At 37.0% G+C, this 20,962-nt stretch overlaps 1 protein-coding gene across 1 annotated transcript in view; it reads right to left on the bottom strand.

The window, feature by feature from the left end:
• The window catches only part of LOC134531006 (uncharacterized), a 185,711-nt gene that overhangs the window by 41,657 nt on the left and 123,092 nt on the right, over positions 1 to 20,962 (bottom strand). The window contains exon 3 of the mRNA XM_063366435.1: positions 193 to 308. Coding sequence (XP_063222505.1) covers positions 193 to 308 — 116 coding nt within the window. The remainder of the gene's footprint in view (positions 1 to 192; positions 309 to 20,962) is intronic.

Genomic DNA, 20,962 nt, shown 5'->3' with positions numbered 1-20,962 from the left:
TAGTTACAGTGAATATATATATATATAACAGGTGTATATATACACCTGTTACGTACACGTATTCACGTACAACACACGGCCGTGTCGATGACACAGCCATTTTTTTTTTTATGAGATTTGTGGCCTTATGTAAATAAACTACCCTCTGGCTAGGACGCACTGTTTCAGCGGCAGGGTGGTGGGATAACTTACTTCTCGAGGCCGGAAGGAACGTAGCCGTGATTGTCGGGAGGCTTCCTGATGTACTTGTGGGTGTCTTCATGCGGCAGGTCGCAGAACTTGTCCATAGCCTCGTACACCGCCCTTATCTAGTGATAAACAGAGAACAAACCAGAATACACATGCTATCGATGGACTTACTCCATCGGCATTTGTGTTGCAAAAAAAAACACCTGGTTTGGTATACATATAAACAAAAAAAAAGCGGTTTTCAAAAATCTACACTACTCTAAAAATTCTGCAAAAGGGATTAAATCAGTACATTAAAATATAAAAAATTATCATCAAAATGGACAGACAATGTATACAGTAAAATAAGAGAACATGCAATCAATTCTGGACGACCAACGACGACAGCAAAGAGCAACACTGAAGCAAATAACAAACCGACTTACGCACTTAAGACCACATGCTTCCAGTAGGGGAGACCGGGGCTATTTGTTACAAGAGCAAGTTGTCACACACTTTATGTAGACGTTTCTAATGGATAGAATGTAAATATCTTCATCCACAGATGAACTACATGCTGACCGCCGCTTTCTTTCTTCAGAAAAACTATGTTTGTGTGCATGATAAGAGTGAGTAAAAACGTTCTACTTCATCAGTCACGGCGTATGTTCCTTGACATTAGTTAAGAAATTTAAATATTCGTATTCTATAAACTTTTGATACAAAATAATGTACAGTAATATTATTCATTTGAAAAACTTTAGATAGTGTTGCAAAATAAATGAATTACGGTGTTCTGGGGCAAGTTATCACAAGGAACCAGGGGATAAGTTGTCACTGTGACAACTTGCCCCATGTAGCGAAGAAATGTTAAATAGCTTACTGACTTTTTTTTAAATAAAAAATATTTACATTAATAGTATAATGTTAGGGATAAGCATCAACTGGTTTTCATAAAGTGGCTCATGATAATGGCCAACGACTTACTTAAGGGACTCTTTTGAAATCATGATAAAACAATCAATCATACAATTTAACAATACGATTATTTTCACTTTTATGAACTAAAAAAAAGTAAGGTGCAATTATTAAGTTTTGCACAAATTATACTTATTTGAAGTTTTATTTGCTAAAGACATACATAGATATTTTTATTTTACTTTATTCTTATAGATGGTGCGGACGTGTAAGCAGAAGACTGATAGGGGAAAGCTCCCCGCTTGATGTATTACTAGGCGTTGCTAAAGCTGTTAAAGATAAAAATCACCCGATTTCCTTTATGAAAGCTGGCCAGTTGTTTGACATAACTTACAGAACACTAGCTCGAAACTATCAGAAAGTCAAGTGTTGGGGGGAGAACTGGAATCAGTTAATAGTTAACTACCGTTATTTGAAATACGTGCATGGTAAAACAACATTTTCGAAATCCAAGGAAATCATGAAAGCAAGCTCCACTCGTGCAGCTGAATCGTCTGAAGGTAGCTATGCATTTTGTTTTGTGTGTGAAGAACCTTTCAGACAGTGTTCCAGGAGAACAATGTCAAATGTGGGCTCACGAAAAATGTACACACAAGAGTAGCTCACAAATTTGCTATTTTGTGTGCCACGATTGTGAATCTGATTACTCGGAATAAAGTGTTTAGTTTAAGTTAGGTAACTATTTAAAATATTGTTTGGTTTTGTAATCACAAATAGTTTCATCAATTTTAACAGAGACAAGTAATGAACTAAATACTGTTGCAATTAAGTATAAAAACGTTTGATGTTAATTTTCTGATATAACAAATAATCATGCAATATGTGGTAACTGATTAATTTACTTTGTGACGACAAGCCCCTCACTAAGTGACAACTTGCCCCAACATTGGGGTAAGATGTCATACTTGCTGACTGGCCTTTGGGAGTGAAAATAAATAAATTTAACAGTGTGCTATCATTTGTAATAAATTTTCATAGTAGAAAAATATCTAATAAGTAATTTGTAATAACCACATCTGTTAACATTTACCATTCATAACGGAAAAAAAAATGTGAATTTTGTGACAACTAGCCATCTGCGACAATCGTCCAAAGAATATGTAATATATATATATATATTACAAATTGTAACAAGTTTATTAAATAACTATGTATTTTATATATTTATTTTTTAACTAAATAAGCTATTTATTTAAATCGTAGAGTTTCGTAGCCAGAGTCTAAATACAACTTGACATCTGGGTTGAAGTCATATTCGTGAAAATGAAGCCAAGATGTAGTTAAGTTATTTATTTACACTAATAATGAAGGCAGTTAACAATTAATAAAATTATTTGGCCCCAAATAACCAACCAAAATTACTACACCAGAAATTAAAACAATCAAGTAATTATCATCGGTTTGTCCTGCCTTCCTTCAAAAGGTTTCCTCTATGCGGTGTCACGGGCCTCTTCCAACGAAAGTTGGGCCATCCGTACAGTTCCTCGCCACAGGTCTGTATTTGCTGCCAATATACATGTCCCTGGCAATGACTGTAGTAAGTTGAGTGCTAAGCTGAGTGCTGGGCGTGTTCAGAATAGCTGTGAGGTGAAAAAACAAAGATTCACTGGCCCCAATTTGGATGCCCGAATCATATGCGTTCATGCATTTTTTAATTTCATAGCAAAATGCACATTAGATACATAAACAAAACCCTAGCAAAAACTTTTTTTATTATTAATTTTTGGTTGGGTAGGTTTTCGCATGTTTGCAATCGAAATGGATGAAAGATTGCTTCGTTTAGGTCAGCGACATTTAAAATACCCTAAAACCATGAAACTAACAATTCTCAGATAATGTTCTTTATTTCTTGCTATTGCGAGCGGTGAACTAACGTACGGGACTGATCGGGGATCAATGAGCGTTAATATGGGTTTACGGTTGAAAATTAAGAATTTAGAATTAGTCGTGTACTTAACATATGACAATTTACTTTGTACTGCAAACTAAGAGTGAGATCCGACATGGTAGCATCCAATATGGCTGCCATGACATCACAATGGTTAAGAGTCAAATATGCCTTGGTACCTATAGAGGGTGGGGGTCAGTTCCTAATAAATATTGTGAAGAAAATGTCTTTAGTGCATTGTCAACAGGGCACAAGTAAACTTGGTTACCGTAATACTTGTGCCATTTTGACCATGCATTAAATATCTGTGTTTTAATTTATTTACAATTGCTTAGCCGGAAATCAAACACAGTACTTCCTTAGAATGTAAAACTGCCAGTGCAATAAAATTCGAAAGTTAGGGATAAATATTTAAAGCGGGAGATTAAATATATAGTTCGTTAATAAAATGTTTTTATTTATTTGTCTTATATATAGTGTGCGGTACATGTAGGCTTAGAAAAAAAAAAAGCAGTCCATAATGGAGGGATTAATTACCTTGCCTGCCTATTAATACAGAGTGCCTTTCTGAAAGACTGCAGACAGTGTAATCCAAATGTACAATAAGAAAAGACTACTCATATGCGATATTTCCCAGTACTGTTTCAGGTGAACGTAGCTTAAGTCGCTAAGTGCCTTAGGACGGGTTCGGATCAGAATTCGGAGTATGCCGTAAATGTGGGCGCCTTTATTTTATTATATTTTGTATAGTTTCGTTGGTCGTCCGCTTCGGACTCGCAGGCGTAAAGCGGGAGCGTTGAAAAGCAACTATTATTTCATAACAAACTGGCCAATCATTATTAATGCTAAAGTAAAAATGCGATGAAACTATTTAAATCCGATGGAATTCAAACTCAAGGCATTGGCATAGGTATTTCTAGAATCAGTTTAAACGCTTAGCACCAATAAGCCCGCCGGCACAAGGTGAGAACGTTAATAACCTATAAAATAAAATAAATGTATCAAAACATTTTGAACACAGTCAGCGCTGTAATTAATAAAGATGAAATATTTGGTGTTCTAAAATTGAGACGACTTAATAGAATATTAATTTATTGTAATAAACGTTAAAAAGTCTACTTACAAGAGAATATAATGATTGGCATGCCAATCACTGCAATTATAATACGCAGACTGTTATTATGTCACTCTTTTTATAACATAGTTGGATTTGGCTCGAACCACAACAGAAAATATTTCCTATTCACTACGGAAATTAAATTTACGAAAGCGAGGTAATCCGAAAGTCCCTTAAAAATTAAGGCCTACGTAAAAAAAGTACATTTTAAGTTTATTTATTTATCAGTTCAGCTAGCGTCGGGCAAGTCTGTGCCTAGCCAGTGATTGGCAAATGAGTTCACTCAATTTAGACGGCTCATGAGGCTGTACTATAGAATACACGTACGGTTTTATTGATGTAGTCTAAGATTGTTTTGTTTATAAAATAGTGGGTAGAGACTCACCTACGACCAAACTTATGAACTAAAGCACTACAAGTGATAATTATTGTCGCTGTTTTAAATGACTAGCATTCGTGGTTTTCCACGTTAACAGAAGTTAAATGACAAGTTTCCTGCGAAATGACTATGGAAAAGAGGGAGATATGTCTATAACAATTAATGAAAGATTTTTACGTCCCACAGTTATAAGCCGAAGCTTCAGAGTACAAACAACTCAAGACAATCGTGGTCTAAATACCACATGAGTAGTATATATTGGCCGGAGCTGGCCCAGGTTCCTGGTTGAGGATGGTGAGGATGGGTTCAATGACCGACCGCCATTACGTCACGGCGGATATCTAATTATGACGTCACTGTTGCACTTTTAGTTACTGTCACCATCTAGGATTAAGACGTCACTGCGGCCATCTTGGTGCAAACATTCCTCAAAAATTTCCATTTTTCGTGGGAAAATTTCTCGTTTTGAGAGAACAATTTCCCGTTTTATTATCCAAAAATTCAAAAATCAAAATGCCTCAAAATAAATTTGCCTTAAAATAAAATAGAAAATTCATAACAGCGGCTTAAGACTCATAAAAGCAAGCCGCCCTAAGCCTTGACCGTTACTAAACTTGAAATTCTTTATTTTTGACCAAAAAATTCCAAACAAAATTCCAAAAATATATAATTGCTTATTTCAAATATTTAGTAACTTAATCTATTCCAGTCCTCGTTTCGATTCCAGGCGAGAGTAAACATGTAAATTATTAATAAAAAAATAGAAACTTAATTACAATTTAAATAAAATTGTAATAAATATCTTCTTTACGTCACACTCGCAATCTTGGATTCTAGAACCTCCGTCATTTTGAATAGTGTTGTCACGTCCGCCATCTTGAAAATCCGCAATTTTCCTCCATCCAAAAAATTAGAAAAATTTTTAATATTCATAAAAAAATTCAATTAATATAATTTTAGTAAAAACATGTTTGTCATGGAGCTCTGAGTCTTCGGTTCAAACCTGGTGATGTCATTCGATTAAAAATAGAGATGGATCCTTCCTTCACGGAAGCCACCAGCAGACTGACCTCACACCACTAATGCCAAGGTAGATATAACGTAAGCCAGTTCAACGTCATAGCAGTCATCTTGGGTCCGCGTTCTTCATAGTACTCATGTCATCTGCTAGAGGGCGCTGTCACCATAGACGTTTAATTTTGCCAGCTAGTGTGCAGTAATTATTTTATTACCTGGGCATCCAACATCTTGTTAGATACCTTGGCCGCCATATAAAAAATAATGTCATTGTTAAGCTACAAATTCGGGAAAAAAAATTACAGAAATCATTAAAAAATTTGCTTATTAAAACAGTGATTGATTCGATTCATTTCACTTCTTGGTTCAATCCTTAGTCAATAATTTTTTTATTTAATTAAATATCACTTCAAACTGCTATTAAAAAAGGACAAGTTCGAGAAAAAATCAACAATATCACAAAAAAAATTATGTGTATTCTACAAGTACAAAAAAAACAAGCAAATATCAAGCATTTATCAAAATCAACAATCTGCTTAGAAGGCGAAGCGAGTACTTTACATGCCTTGACATGTGTTTTCAGAGAATATCCACATGACAGTCGATTAATCAGGCACATCCAGTGGACCAGTGGACGGTCAGGCACTTCCAGTTTGCGGTCAGACTAACACGACTAGTTGGTGGCCAGGAATATCCAGTTGCTGGCTAGACACCTCCATCCAGTAGCCAGACACATCCAGTCTGTGGCCACGCAAGTTCTGATGTAAGCTATTTGTGTCAAGTTGGTGACCATGCACATCGGTCGGTTTGTCAGGCACGCACTTCCAGTCGGTTGGTCACGCTAACACGTCCAGGTGGTGGCAAGGCACGCCAAGTCGGTAGCCAGACACGTCTGTGCAGTGGCAAGGAATGCACGTTCAGCAGGGTGTCCCTTATATGAGAATTTTCTTTCTTTCAAATTTTGAAATGCATACCATCTATATTTTTTATAAATGCTAAACTATACTCAAATAAGAAATTTTATCTTTCTAGCACTATTAAAACCCGTGCCGACCAAGCCCCAAAGGTTTGCAAAAATCGTGTTTGTCCTAAAATTTCGTTCTCCTATAAATTATTAAAAATCAATTTATGAAGTAAATAAAAGGCAAAATGATGTTGCGTGTGCTCCGCATACGCACATCAAGATGTGTCGCGCGGCGCCGAACCGCGCGCCGATGCAACCAGCACAAGCCAAGTATTCGCGCGCTGCGCGCATGACGTTCGGAGCAGCTCGGGAGTCCTCGGGGAGGCTCGTTTTGGCGGGCTGCCAACCGGACATCGCCGAAGGCGCCGGTTCCGGTTGCCCCGACCGAGAACAATCTGCCATGTTCGATACTAGCAGTTCACAGAGTATAAAAGGGGTCTCATTTTCCGCTGAGGGAGGAGACTCGTCGCGACCGCCAGCGACACCAGCCGGAGGCCCTACTGGCCTTCCCTGCCGAAGGAAGCTACACTGTCAACATGTCTCGCCGGTCTGCCGTCACGCTGCCCGTCGGAATAAGCTACCACTTGGTAAAGTACTGTTTCGTCGTAGACACCTATAGACCGAGTGGGTAGAAAACTTAAGAGTGAGAAGAGGGGGAGTGGTGACGGAGGCAAGGCTTGGAGACGGCGGTGTGAGCTTGTGAGTCCCGATGAAAGACTTTACACCTGACTGGACACACAACAATTAGGTGCGAATCCCATTAGCAACACGTGAAGAATAATGCCAGTCCCCACGCCGACGAGTTTTTCTACCGCTACGATAGTTTGGGGAGATAGTCAATGGTAACCCCTGCATCGACGAATAAGAACTTCCCCGCAGAAATACGTGTCGACAAGAGTAATCTAAGTTGACGACTAGTTATATTATTAATTAGAGGTCTGCGTACCCTTGTGAAAACATGTATAGTGTTCCTTTTTGTATTAGTCATGTGTATAAATAGCATGTTAGTTAAACGATATTAATTATTATGGTGATGTTTGCTAACTTGCGCATTGACAGAGGTGTGTCGCATAATATTCAATAAGTCGAGGGGTCTTGTTATATACTTTCATTTGCACTCTGGAAATTAATGTACGTTAATTGCTTGTAACTTAGCTTTTGTTTTGACGGTGTACCCAGCGCCAAGCGCGGTGCCAAGTATGAGAGCACGGGCAATTGTGAAGTCAATTTGTTAAGCTGCATTCACGTGTCTCACGTTGCAATAATTCCTAAACTTTTCTGTTCGCAGACTTTTGCATCAGAGCCACGCCGCAAATATCAACTGTTTACATTGTTGTCATTAATGAAGTTGTAATGAATAATTGAATGTATAAGCGATAATAAATGTGTTGTTACCATAGAGTTGTAATACTATTTGATGACACTTCGCCGCACTCTGTTCCATTCCTACTCCTTGTTCCCCTCGAGTGTTTAACACGAGAGGCTACAATGAAAGAGAAATATTTATTGTTATTATTATTAAAACACATAAAATAACAATCAGCCAGGGTAATTTCTCTTCAGGATACGTTTTTAAAAGTGGTATTATCATCCCAAGAATAAAACTTAACATGAAAAAAACTGTCATAGATTTGAAGTCCAAAAAAAATTGTTTTCTCTAATCTAATACAAAATCATTCAGCATTTTATCTGACACTAAAACGGGTTAGTTATCAATAAAATAATTTAAAAAAAAGATCAAAAGATCACAAAAAAGTTCAGCTTACCGAAAAACGTTTGGAACCTTTCTTTCTTCGATGTGATATAGCGTTTGCCTCAATCTGAGATTTGGTCTCTTGTGTTGGCAATCATTTTCACCTTGGTTTGGTTATCAACTTAATTGTCAAAGAGTAATAAAACGACTGTCTCCTTACACAAATACCACACGCAGCTTTAGAAATCGTGGTCAACTTTTGCGTAATATTTTAACGCCTTCAAGCAGCACACATCTTGGTTAGGTGCTTTACATCGCCACTGTGCATTCGAGCCAAGGTTTTACATACAATGTGACGATAAACAAGCAAACATCTTGTAGGGCCTTTTTATCATTCACAGTCATTCTGAGTTGAGACTGAAACAAACATATTTTAACGAGTAAATCGCTCTCGCCAGCCATCACGCCTGATGCATAGCTCCAGGGGGCTTGATTTTTATATTCTTCTGTTAATCTTCTCCTAAAAACACCACACCTAGTTCGACAAATTCGCGATAATCGTCTCTTACAAAAGTTTTATCCAGTTCTGTCTTATAAAATATTAACAAAGATGTAATGTTTGTCTCAGCAACATGTTCTTTTACGAAATCAATACATAGCTCAACATAATTTGAATCAATATTTTTCCAATTGTCTCATTTTTTTTGAATGTCTAGGCTGTTAGTGACTTGTTTTATCTTGGTTTCGAATACAGTTTTTAATACCAACTCATAAAAGTAAGTGGCGACAAGCGAAAAGTAACAATTCTCGTTCTAAAGTTTGTTCCAAAAGAGCACAGGCCTCATTGAAGCGGCCAGTATTCGATGATGTGTCGCAGTACATTATTCGTACCTTGTCATTAAGGTTCCAGTCGTAGAGGGCAACTGAGGGAGCTTTGGCTTGATGTTTACCAGAAGAACTCTCGAGTTTTCGTACTACAAGAAGCTGTTCTCCGTCGTTAAACAAAGCGATAATAAGCAAACACTCTTCTTTTGAACTTCGCACATCCAAGCCTGGTAGTAGTTTTCCATCCCAATGGACTGTAACTACATCAGGCACATATTTCTGATAGTCAGTTTTTATAGCTTCAGCCCTGGATTTTCTCGTCCGAGTACGAATTCACTGGATCGAGGATTTGTTAACGGGGAAATCATCGCTGCTTAGACTAAGCGCTTCTACGACCGCATGAAGAATGTAAACAGAGTTTCTTATGCTTAGTTAGCATCGATCTAAAGCTGCGACAAGCTTAGGTGTTATCAAATTCTTTCTACCTCTTTTCAATATTGTTTCAGAGAAGAGAACCTCCGGCAAGCTGACTTCAGAGATTAAAATGTATTCATCTGAATCTTGTGGATGTTCCAAGATATGTGCAGTAGAAGTATATGCAACAGCCAATAACTCGATTTGTCCTTTTTTTTCCTCTTTGTGTAATCATCTCTCTTCTTTGTCCACCAACTTTTTGTCTACAACAACCAAGCAACCCAGTCAACCAGGTCCTCTCAGTTTCTTCATAAATGCTTTGTCTTCCTCTATTCTCATTCCCTCAAAGACATCGGCATGTGCAATATCAAATAAGTTATCCAGATATTTTTTTAAAAATTATTTTCGTGGTTCTTAAAAGTCTCTCGAGTTTACTTACAACTTTTTTTGCAAGTCTCCCCAAACATGATATAAATCAACGAGTTTCTTCACACAGTTAGGAAATGCTTTTGTGGAAATGCTTGCTTTTTCCCAAAATAGAATGCACTCCCAAATCAAAAGATTAAGCACTTTCATTGACAGTCAGCTTGACTTCGCGAATGTTGTAAAACAAGACAGCGAGTACTTGTCGATTAGACTGTAATTTTCCACAATTAATTTGACAGACTTTACTACAGGCATTTAACGAAAATGATGTACATTTACAAGAACATTGAACTCTGTAGGTTTCGATCGCCAATTTACGGCAGGCTTCATTGCCTCCAACTGTCTTTGGCTACAACAGCTCAAGCGACATTTTGCTACACGACTACAAGGCTACGAAGCTACAAGTCTACGAGGTTACAAGGCCACAAGACTGCGAGGCTTCGAGGCTACATGTATTCAATGCTCTAAATGGCTTTGGCTCCAACAGCTCCAGTGACATTTGGCTATAAGACTACAAGGCTACTTGGCTACGAAGCTACAAGTATTCAAGGCTCCGAGTATATTTGGCTAAAACAGCTACAGCGACCTTTGGTTACACGACTACAAGGCTACTTGGCTACGAATCTATAAGTCTACGAGGTTACATGGCTACAAGGCAATGGGGCTACGAGGCTTCAAGTCTACGAGGTTACAAGGCCACAAACAAGACTATGGGGCTATGGGGCTACAAGTATTCAAGGCTCCAACTGCATTTGGCTGCAACAGTTCCAACGACACTTGACTGCAAGGTTACGAGGCTATGAGGCTACGAGTATTGAAGGCTCCAACTGTCTTTGGCTCCAACAGCTTCAGTGACATTTGGCTACAAGACTTAAAGGCTACGAAGCTGCAAGTCTACCAGGTTACAAGGCTACAAGGCTACATGACTCCAACTGACTACAATAGCGATATTCGGCAGCGAGAGTTACTTTTACCTCATGCAAAAAAACTTGTCGCAAGTAGTTCCTATTCCCGCCAACAGATTTTGCCACGTTATGATTTGAGGTAAATACTATTTGTTTTTTTATGTGGAATGCAGGATGCTATCTTACGATCGCAAGGAAAGGAGGGCTAGGATAAACATCAAAGAGAAGGAAGTTCGTCTGGCACGATAGTGTTTCTCAGCTGTTACAAAGCATAGTAATTCTATGTGTTGTACAGGCAAACGCTCTTTCATTTGGGAAGCGGGATGCTCACTCACGATCGCAAGAGAAGGGTTTCGTTAGTCATTAAAGAGAAGGACAGGAGTTCCTCGGTTAAAAGAAACTCTGAATAAAATTGCATGTCTTATCTCAAGAAAAAATGCATGCAGGGATTGTTTTCTCAGAACCAGAGCACTCTGAGAAAATAAAAAAATATGACAATAATAATCAGGAACACACGGAGAAAACCAAGATGCGTCATGCTAAATTAAGCTCTATGAATTACAAATAATTATTTTTAAAAAATACAAAAACAATTCTGGTTTGTGATAGAACTTTATCCTCGCTGAACAAAGGAAAAGTTCACAAGCTGACAGAAGTTTTTTTTTTTATTTTTAAATATAATTTTTCATGATTCACTGAGCTTGATTTAGCAAGATGTAACTTTATTTTCTCCATGTGCTCCTGATATTTTTGTCAATTTGTTTGTTGGTTTTCTCCAAGTTCTTCTGGTCATTTCTGACGAGACTTATGTTTGTTTTCTCCGTGTGCTACGGTTATTCCTAGCGAGACTTCTGCTGATTTTGTAAAATTATGAAATTGTAAACTTGTAAAATTAGGAAATCAGCAATAAAAAAGTAACGTCTGTCAGATAAACATAAGGATAGTTAAGTCTAAATATCTTTACAGGCGAATCAACTCGGAAAATTCACGGGTCTCCAAAACTGTTAATTATTTTAGCACTGTGGGACGTTTTTAAACTCACTGGTCTGTGGCACTTCGTACATAAATAGTTTCATCTAGTATTTTTTTAATTATTAAATTATTTCCAATTTTTTGTAACTCACGATTAGCATTACTTAAGTTTGTATCAAAAGTTAATCCGAAGTTGATCAAGTAGGCATGAGACAAGATGGTAGTGATAGTCGAACACTCATTCATGTATTGATAACATATCAGTTGATTCTACGTGTGAACTGCCAGTCTCTCTCCAACAAAGCGATGTGAGTGGGTGTTTGACAAGCTTCTGTGCTCTCGAGACGTAATCGCAGGCGTCGAGAGGGTCTAGGTCCAGTCTGAAGTCTGCTTCTGCGGGTACTGGTGCGATGAAACTTTGATTCATTGCACCGCGGCACCACCTGCTCGCGGTGAAACTCACATATTTATCGGATTGTAAAACAAAAGTTAACTCTAATACCTTAATTATGATTTATTTATGACTATAGCCCGTCCCACTCTTAGATTGCAGTACACGGCTTATGGCGCGCGCTGTTGCCAAATCTCTAACACATTACGAATTTCAGGAGATGCGTGTCTATGTAATTTGGATCGAACAAGAAGCATTTTAAGATATCATATCGTAATTTATAATATTTTATACTATTACACATATAAATTTGTAATAATGCCACTTTTACGTAAATTTCAAATAAAAACTACCTATTGTAGACGAAAATTTCTTAGTTTTCTTTTCTGTTCTAACAATCCCATATATATATATATATATATATATATATATATATATATATATATATCACATTTTCATGGGCCCGATAAATACCGTATTTTTGGACAAGTCATGTCCAAAATTATAAATAAAATACGGTAATGGAAATTCTCGGTCGAGTAAGTTATGGGAAAAATCCGAACAATTGGTTCGAAATGGGGAAGATTTTTTGAAAAACAGAAAAATCGCAACAACTCCCATAATATGAATAATATCGAATCCGTTTTAACGTATGATAACTCGGATTACCTAATGCCGAAAAATGTTTTCTAAATACATTTTTGATACGACCAGCCATAACTGCATGGGTTCGAAAAAAAAATTCACCGGACAAAAAAACGTAACTGCCTTAGTAAACACCTTATCAAATCTGTTTAAATTGTTTGTAATAATATCATAATTATTTTCCAAAACTTTGTCTAAAACAATGTTTGATAAGATGCTTGGTGTTGAGGATAGAAAAATAATTCAAAATTTTGTACCATGATCGCTATTGAATTCCTTCGTATTTATTTCATACATTTTACATATTATGTTCAAGAATCGATTATAATATTTTTTGTTGACTAAGGAAGCCATGTATTTGAAATTGCTTGTAGGACAGAACCCCACTTATCTTAACACACGACCCTGTTTCCTCTTACGACGGCAGCGCGCGCTCTTGTACTGATAAGACACATCTTTAACAGCTATTTCCACGGAAACTGTAGAAGCAATTGAGATGGGGCTGCTTTTAAAAACTAATTCAATTTATTGTGAACATTTTTCTCGCTTTCGTCCCCCATCTATCTTTAACAGAAAAAAAGTTTTCCGCGGGTCAACTTTTTGATGTGTCAGGTTGTGAGAAAATGCATTTCAATATATTAAAAAAATTATTTAAGTGAAACCTGTACAGTTTTTGTCTTAACATTTGTTCGGTGGCGTCCTAAGTCATTAATTTACTAATAAAAAAAATCTGAATGAAATACACAAATAGGTTTTCTTTTTTTGATGTGAAACATATCGGAATACTTCAAAACAGTTCGCAGCGAATAAGTTATGTTTTTTAATTTTTTCGGACACTTAAAATATTGTTAAGTATTCAAAATAAGCATTGCCTGATGCGTATTTTGATTCTATACAATATGAAAAAAAGCTTGGTCCAAAAATTAAAATTTTAAATTTCGTTTGATATTTGGCAACAACGCACGAAGAAACAAGGACAGTGCTAACGGCAATCGGCGTGTGTTAGAGAGAGAGAGAATGCGCCCATTTACTTCCACACTGCAATCTAAGAGTGGGATGCTCTATACAGCCAGAGTATTTTAACTTCTGTGCCTTATGCCGGAATGCCAGGTGGGAGACAGCGGACCCCAACTGCACCCATGAGCCCTGGGTTACAAGTCAGGTACGCCCCGTCGGCCACCATGGGACCAGGGGACCAGGGGACCAGGGGACCAGGGGCTCGATTCTGATATGAGCGTCGTCGGGTTCCCGCCTGCGGGCCGTGCTATGTATTCTCAAACACTAGCGACAAGCCACAGGCGCTTTCTACAACCAGTGCGCCATTTTAAAAGCTCCCTAGATGCGAGACTATGCCCCTTAATGACAGTGCCTGAGGATGGTTCCATTTGACCAGTTCTTTTATTTGGACAGTTAACTGTAGCCTCGTGCACATGAGCTTGGAAATCAACGATATGTTGTCGTGATCGACGAGGTGAGGTCGAACTCCCGCCTGTGGCTTGTCGATAGTATTTGAGGCCCACAGGCGGGAGAACCCGTCATCGCTGCCGCCGAACCGAAATCGTCAACATGACGGACTTGCATGTTGCAGCATAAACCTACAAGTATTCCAATTCTTGAACATCGGGGGACGCGCCAATTGTACCTAGGGAGAGCATATGAAGATAAATTGTTTTGTATTGTTAATTCTTCTCGACTGTAGAAAACATTAACAATAATGCATAAGCGGAAATCAGTACGGTATACTCAGGGTCACATAGTTGTGAGCCTGAGCGATAAAAGAACGAAATTTGTCACCGCTGTAAAAGTCTTCTGTTATGGTTGAGACGGTGTGGAAGCAAGTAATCAGGAGTGGGGGGGGGGGGGGGGGGGAAGCAAAGCAGATGCCTCTAGAACCACAATGTTTCTCAATAATAATGCAACACGCTAGCCTCTTTAAATGAGTCAAGTATGGCTCATTTGTGGTAACTGAACATGCAAAATGAGAGAATGGCACACACGTGGGCGTAGCCAGGTTTTGTAGAAGAGGGGGACCGAAAGTTATAAGAATATATTTCAGCTAAACCTGTTTCTGGTGATTACAATGGGGAAGCCGCTGATGGCCTTTCGGTGCTTCTACGAAACCTGAAATTTTTAGATAAAAATGTATAGGTACTTACGAAAGGTATATCTTTACACTAAGTGCCAATGCTTATGGTTTTTAAGTCCTGGTATGTGCTACTCTCTCATTTTGCATATTTCATTTCCATAAATGAACCATACTTGACTCATTTAAAGATGGTTAGTTGTTGCATTATTATTGAGAAACAATGTGGTTATAGATGCACCTGCCCGTCCTGACTACTTGCTGCCACACCGTCTCAAGCATAACATAAGACTTTTACAGCGGTGACAAATTCGTTTCTTGTATGGCTCAGGCTCGCAGATATGTGACGCTGAGTATACCTAAATGATTTCCGCTTATGAATTCTTGTTAAATGTTTTCTTCGATCAAGAAGAATAAACAATACAAAATAATTTATCTTAATGTGCTGTCCATTGGAGTAGGTGTTAGTAAGGGAATGTTTAAAATTGAACGTTGTCCATTCACAGACATGAATAAGCATCAGAAGTACACTACATAATTATTTGATTAATATTCAAAGTTTATCCTTGCTCTGTACTTAACTGACTGTGAAGACTGGCCTAGTCAATTTGGTTTTACACGTTATCTCGTATTTTGTCAAAATGCGCCATTTAAAAAACGAAGGTAAAATTAAATAACTATATAGTAATAACGGGCGATTCATGAGCTGAGCCATCTACATTTAATTTTAATCCTATAAATCTATGAAATGGTTCTGCATAAAACATGGCATATTTCATGTATTTCCTGAGGTTATTAATAATTTTGGCCGTACAACATTACGCAGTTTGTTTTTGTAGCTAAAAGATTTTGTTGTGGCTAAACAATTTTGATACAAGATTTTTTATCCAGTCTTTAATAAGTTATAGTTTTTTGAAGTTTTGGGTAAATAGAAAGCCTGAAAAAAAAAAGCGCTAGCACACAAAATTCGTAAGTTTTATCGCTATGTATTTATAATTAGCACAGTGTCCTTCAAGTTTGTCTACAAAAAATAAACAAGTTCGAGTGATTGTTCACACAATTGCTTAATGAACTAGCGAAATTTTCACGATTCAGACAGCGGGACTGTAATTAGTGGTGATTCTAAACATTTTACAGTGGGAAGTCTAAATAAAAAGTATGTGCAAATTTCGTACACTTTGGTACACAAAAAGGACAATACCGATTAAGGTTTCGAAAAAAAGTTTCTGAATTGCATACCAGAATCGTCTGACGTGTAAGACTTTGTTAAGAAACACGTATATTATATGCACACTGCAGCGCAGTTCGGAACCACTTCTGTTACGGCAGGGATTTACGTCACACGTAGTTAACGCGGTTTCCGGACTACTTCGATGACTTGTTTGATGCTTACGACAAAGAGTTTTGCCGATGGTTGAGGTGGCACCCTCAACCGACGTACGTCATGCTCTACGGAACGCGGCATTCCCCAAAAAACTTTCACGTGCGCTGTACACTTTGAGATAGTTTATAATTCAAAACACTAGTTTTAAAAAAAAAGTGTTTTGTATTATCTCCGTGAGATAACCTTCAGCGGGGAACGACACGGATGAAGGGAACGCGGCGTCGAGATGTCGGGGTGTCAACTGGCGATCGCCACTCGTTGACAGCTCGGTCTATCAGTGAGTGGGGAAGCAGCCAATGACGCACTCAAGTACCGCCAATAACACTTCATTAGGTTCCACTGACGTTATGGACACGGTACACGTGCATACGAGGTTTCGGTCATCTTATGAACCGTTACCCTAGGCCGCGACCACGAAGGTCAACTACTGAATTGAATGGGTGGATAACAACAATCAAAAATATCAAAGCGACGCGTGCAAAAACAAAGATGTGCTTACTGCGGGAACAATGTACCTGATTGAAGAGTATCATAGGTACTTTATGACATATATTATCGTGCTAAATATTACCAAAACCCCATTAGATATTTTTTTGATGATGTAACTAATCAACAGGCAAAAATAATAAATTAGCACCAGTATCACTTATTCAATCAAATAATACCAAACCTATTACCATTTTAAAAAAAATTATGTGAAAATACGCGATTTATTTATAGCTTTATCTTAAGTACTGGGTATACAGGGAAAACCAATAACATGTACGTCTATTACGCTTGTTAGTACACATATGTTGAAGTTATTTACTCTTTTTGAATTGTATATTTTATGCGTGAAATTATCTGAGATTTTGTAGTATTTTTTAAAAGAATGTAAAGAAGTAATCTAAATCCACTCTTGCAAGGTAAAGATCTTGAAACTTGCTTTATTAGCTTGTGGGAAATTATTTTGTATTTACTGCTATAAAAACTAAATAACTTCCTTGTAACCCCTTTAGCTGTCATATTTGAAATTACGAAATAAACACTATATAACTATTCTCCTACCTTCCCTGTAAGTGCATTCAATGATATGATGATGCTACTCCATTTTCACTACAATTTTGCATAGTGGTAAAAATTAGTTTGAATTTTTGTATATTTACTATTTTTTACCAAATAACTTAACTCACACTTGATTAGCTTCGGAGATAAGATTTTTTTATGATTAAAATAATTTCATCCCCGTTTACACACTAAGATGTGAAATATCAAAATATCGTAAAAAGGAATTGTAATTTTGTAAGTAAACAATGCCTACATAATATGCCATCCCTTGTCGTCGGGGATACTGCCATTGAGGGGTGAGGAGTCTTTATTGTGGTTGGGACTGCCGTAGTTAAGACAAAATTTCACAGATTTTTTTTTACTGTAAAATAGTTGCGAATGAACACAAAAATTGTAGTTGTTTGTTGTTTGGGAAGCATAATTTTCAAAATATTTCACTTCGAAGTTTATAATTTAGGGCTTTTGTGTACCATTTTTTTTTATTAACTATCCACTTCTTCCCTAATAAATTGTATTTGATGTAATCTGTACCATCTGCACAACAAAATAACTTATTATGAAAGCAATAAATCAATTGCCGAGTGTGTGTTGTAGTCTTAAGTGTCGCTTGAATTAGGCATTAATAGTTTTGAAAAAACCACCATTAATCTCTCGATGAAAAATTTTCCGATTTTGTTACTTGGTAGTTTGAAACAATCTGTAAAATAACATCAGTTTTGATTTTGTTTTAGTAATTTGCTACACCCAAAAAATTCAGTTTTGCAACACGGAATTTGTTATATTTCAGTTGCCTACAACACACTTCTCTTGTACTGTACAGTATTTGAGACTGTGTAGCACGCACCCGCTGGCACCCCCTGCCTTTAGGCCGCGCGGAGTTGTTTCCCACCCCCCTCCCCCTCGATAAGCAGCAGGCTGGTGTCTGGCCTGGAATATTAGTGTCAAGGTTCAGAGTGAGCATCAATAGGAAGAAATAAAGTGAAGTTAAGTTTGCGGAAATAAATATATAAATGCAATTTTTATTTTATGTGTTAAATTTTCTTATCGATTTTTTAAATGAATGGGTAAAGAAATTCCGGGCAAACCTTGGGCTTCTCGGAAACGAAACAAACACGCGAAAGCTGCGAACAAGATATGGAGCAAAATAAGAAAAGCAAGTAATATTGACAATGAGGAAGAGAGGCGAACAAAAATATTAAATAAGTTCAGTTTAATCAAAATAGAAAAACACTTTTTTACGTGAAACAATCCATTTTAATATTTAAAGTAATTCATTTTTATTTTATGTCCTTGAGTTGTGTCGAAGTAAGAATTTGAAGTAGGTTAAAGTTAATGTCTTCCCCAATATGAATTAAAATTGAAAATGTATAATTAAACGCATATTTTTGCAATCATGGTATTGCAAAGTGTAGCTTCAAACTTATTGGCGAGAGCTTATATCCTCATACGGATTTAACGAAGTGTTAAATTCTAAATTTCAGTTAGTATTTTACTTTGTTGTTTGTTGTAGTTATGTATGTTCAATTGTACATTTAATAAACGAAATTTTATAAGCACACTGAAGTTGGCTACTATTGTGTACTCGGTAGAACGCCAGCTTATGGTGCAAGAGGTTGCGGATTCGAATACCGGCCACTTTAATTATTTTTTTTTGCTGTCATAGATTTTAGTTAATGTGTAAGCTGTTCCTATAAGCAATGCAGCTTATAAACCCAAGTAATACAGCTAGATAAAGTAAAGGTCCGCTGAAACTTGATTGATACCCTGGATTATAACATAAGATTAACAAATTTACAATTTATTCTTTCATTATTTGCTGTTTACTGTGTGCGACGCTACTTTCCTATTTGTATTGACAAAAAGAATTCTGAGGCTTTTACAACCATGGGAGTAGTAGCCAGAAGGGATAACTAAATTGAAGTATTTTAATTAAAATAAACAACAAAATGTATTTAGCAAACCTTTGTGTGTTGAATCTCAAGAACACAAATTTTGCTGAGGCATTTCAACGAATTTCGCTTGCCAGGAAGGTGTCGGACCCCACATAAATCTGTCTTCCCCCATGCTTTTTTTCAGTTTTCTTCCATGTGTTATGTTTCTGAACAGGTTTTGCCAGCTTTTCTAACACTGTCATAGCTACGCCCATGCTTACAGTGGGTGTATGTATGTCATTAGTCTTAACCATCTAAACTGTGTCATAAGTATCTAATTGTCCAATCAAATCGAAAAAGCAGCAGATCGTTACATTGTTTTGAAAACGTGTTCATACAAATTATATTTGTGATATACCACCATCTTTAATTGTAGCTGTTATTTTGATAACGAAGTCGCCTTAACTCGGTAAGTTGTACGTACCGATCATATAGAAATTATTATTCTTGAACCAATAGACAAAATAGTTGAGCAAAATATATTAATGGTACTGCAATTTTACACAATCTGAGTTGTACGTACTCTCACTCTAGTACAAAAAACATTAGTTTAAATTTAAAATACTCACATGGAAGTGAAAAGATGTGGTCATGAACCAATCTTTGAGCTACAAGAGATTTCTCTTGAAGATTTTCAACCAAAAAATCTTTGTTGAAAGAGAAACTTCTCTCTACCGCTGCATTTCCATGGAAACAAATTAAGAATCACTGGAAGAAAAGGATTAACTGTACATGTGCATCTTTTTTCAATTAAAATATTTTGCAGCTTTCAACACCTTGGGTTGTTCACAAAACTTTGCGACCTCGCTAAGAATCATCTCTTCATCAGCAGGTACCAAATGATTGTGTGAGATAAGTTCCTGAATAGCAACGTTAGCTCTAAGAGCTCTAACAGAGTCTCTAACAATTACTGAAGAAGACAAGCAAGTTGAGCTCAACACAATTATCTTTCTCAGAGGACTCATTTAATCAATTTTGGCAAATAAAGACAACATAAATTTCTTGCAGTCAGCCTTCAATTTCAGGGAGTAAAACTCCTTCACCTTTTTGAGACTGAAAGTGGCACCAAAACCAATCTCTACAGAAACAGTTTTTCGTACGATATTCTCATTCTTGATATCCAGACTCTTAAGAAGCATTTGAAATGTTGCCCATTACATTTTGCTTGAAAACCCTTCTTCGTATGTTTTTCATCCAAAGAAACAACTCTTAGTAAATGAAAGGAAGATGATCATTTCTCTGGAAATTTTTCAGAAATTTTTCCAGCTCCTCAGCAATCATAGGAGAAAAATACAGTTTGGCTTCCAGAACTGAATCTTCCAACAAAGCCTTTTTCACTGTGCCAAGGTTCTGGGTGTTGGAAGGGTTAGCAAGCTCTTTGTCTGCGAGTTTTTCTTTCTTTTTTCTTAAGAAATGGAATCATTTCTAGGTATCTTTTGATTACATGTGAATTTTCAGTCCACCGCAAAGCACAGAACGTTTTCGGAAAAAACTCTACAACCAGTAATCTAAGAATAAATAGCATGCCGAGATGGATAATTCTTAAACAGTTGATACAATGCTCCAAGAAACTGATTAAGTTGCCAACCAACCTTTGTGTTTGCAGTTTTGTAGTTTGATTATTTTCAATGATCAAGTGCCAATATCCAAAAGTTTCTTTTCATATCAAGCATACTCTATACGTAACTTGTGAAATTAGAATTCAACTTCAGATTTACATTTGGTCCATCAGTAG

The sequence above is a fragment of the Bacillus rossius genome, chromosome 3, assembly GCF_032445375.1.
Source record: "Bacillus rossius redtenbacheri isolate Brsri chromosome 3, Brsri_v3, whole genome shotgun sequence".
NCBI lineage: Eukaryota > Metazoa > Arthropoda > Insecta > Phasmatodea > Bacillidae > Bacillus > Bacillus rossius.
This window is presented reverse-complemented; position numbering and strand designations above follow the sequence as displayed.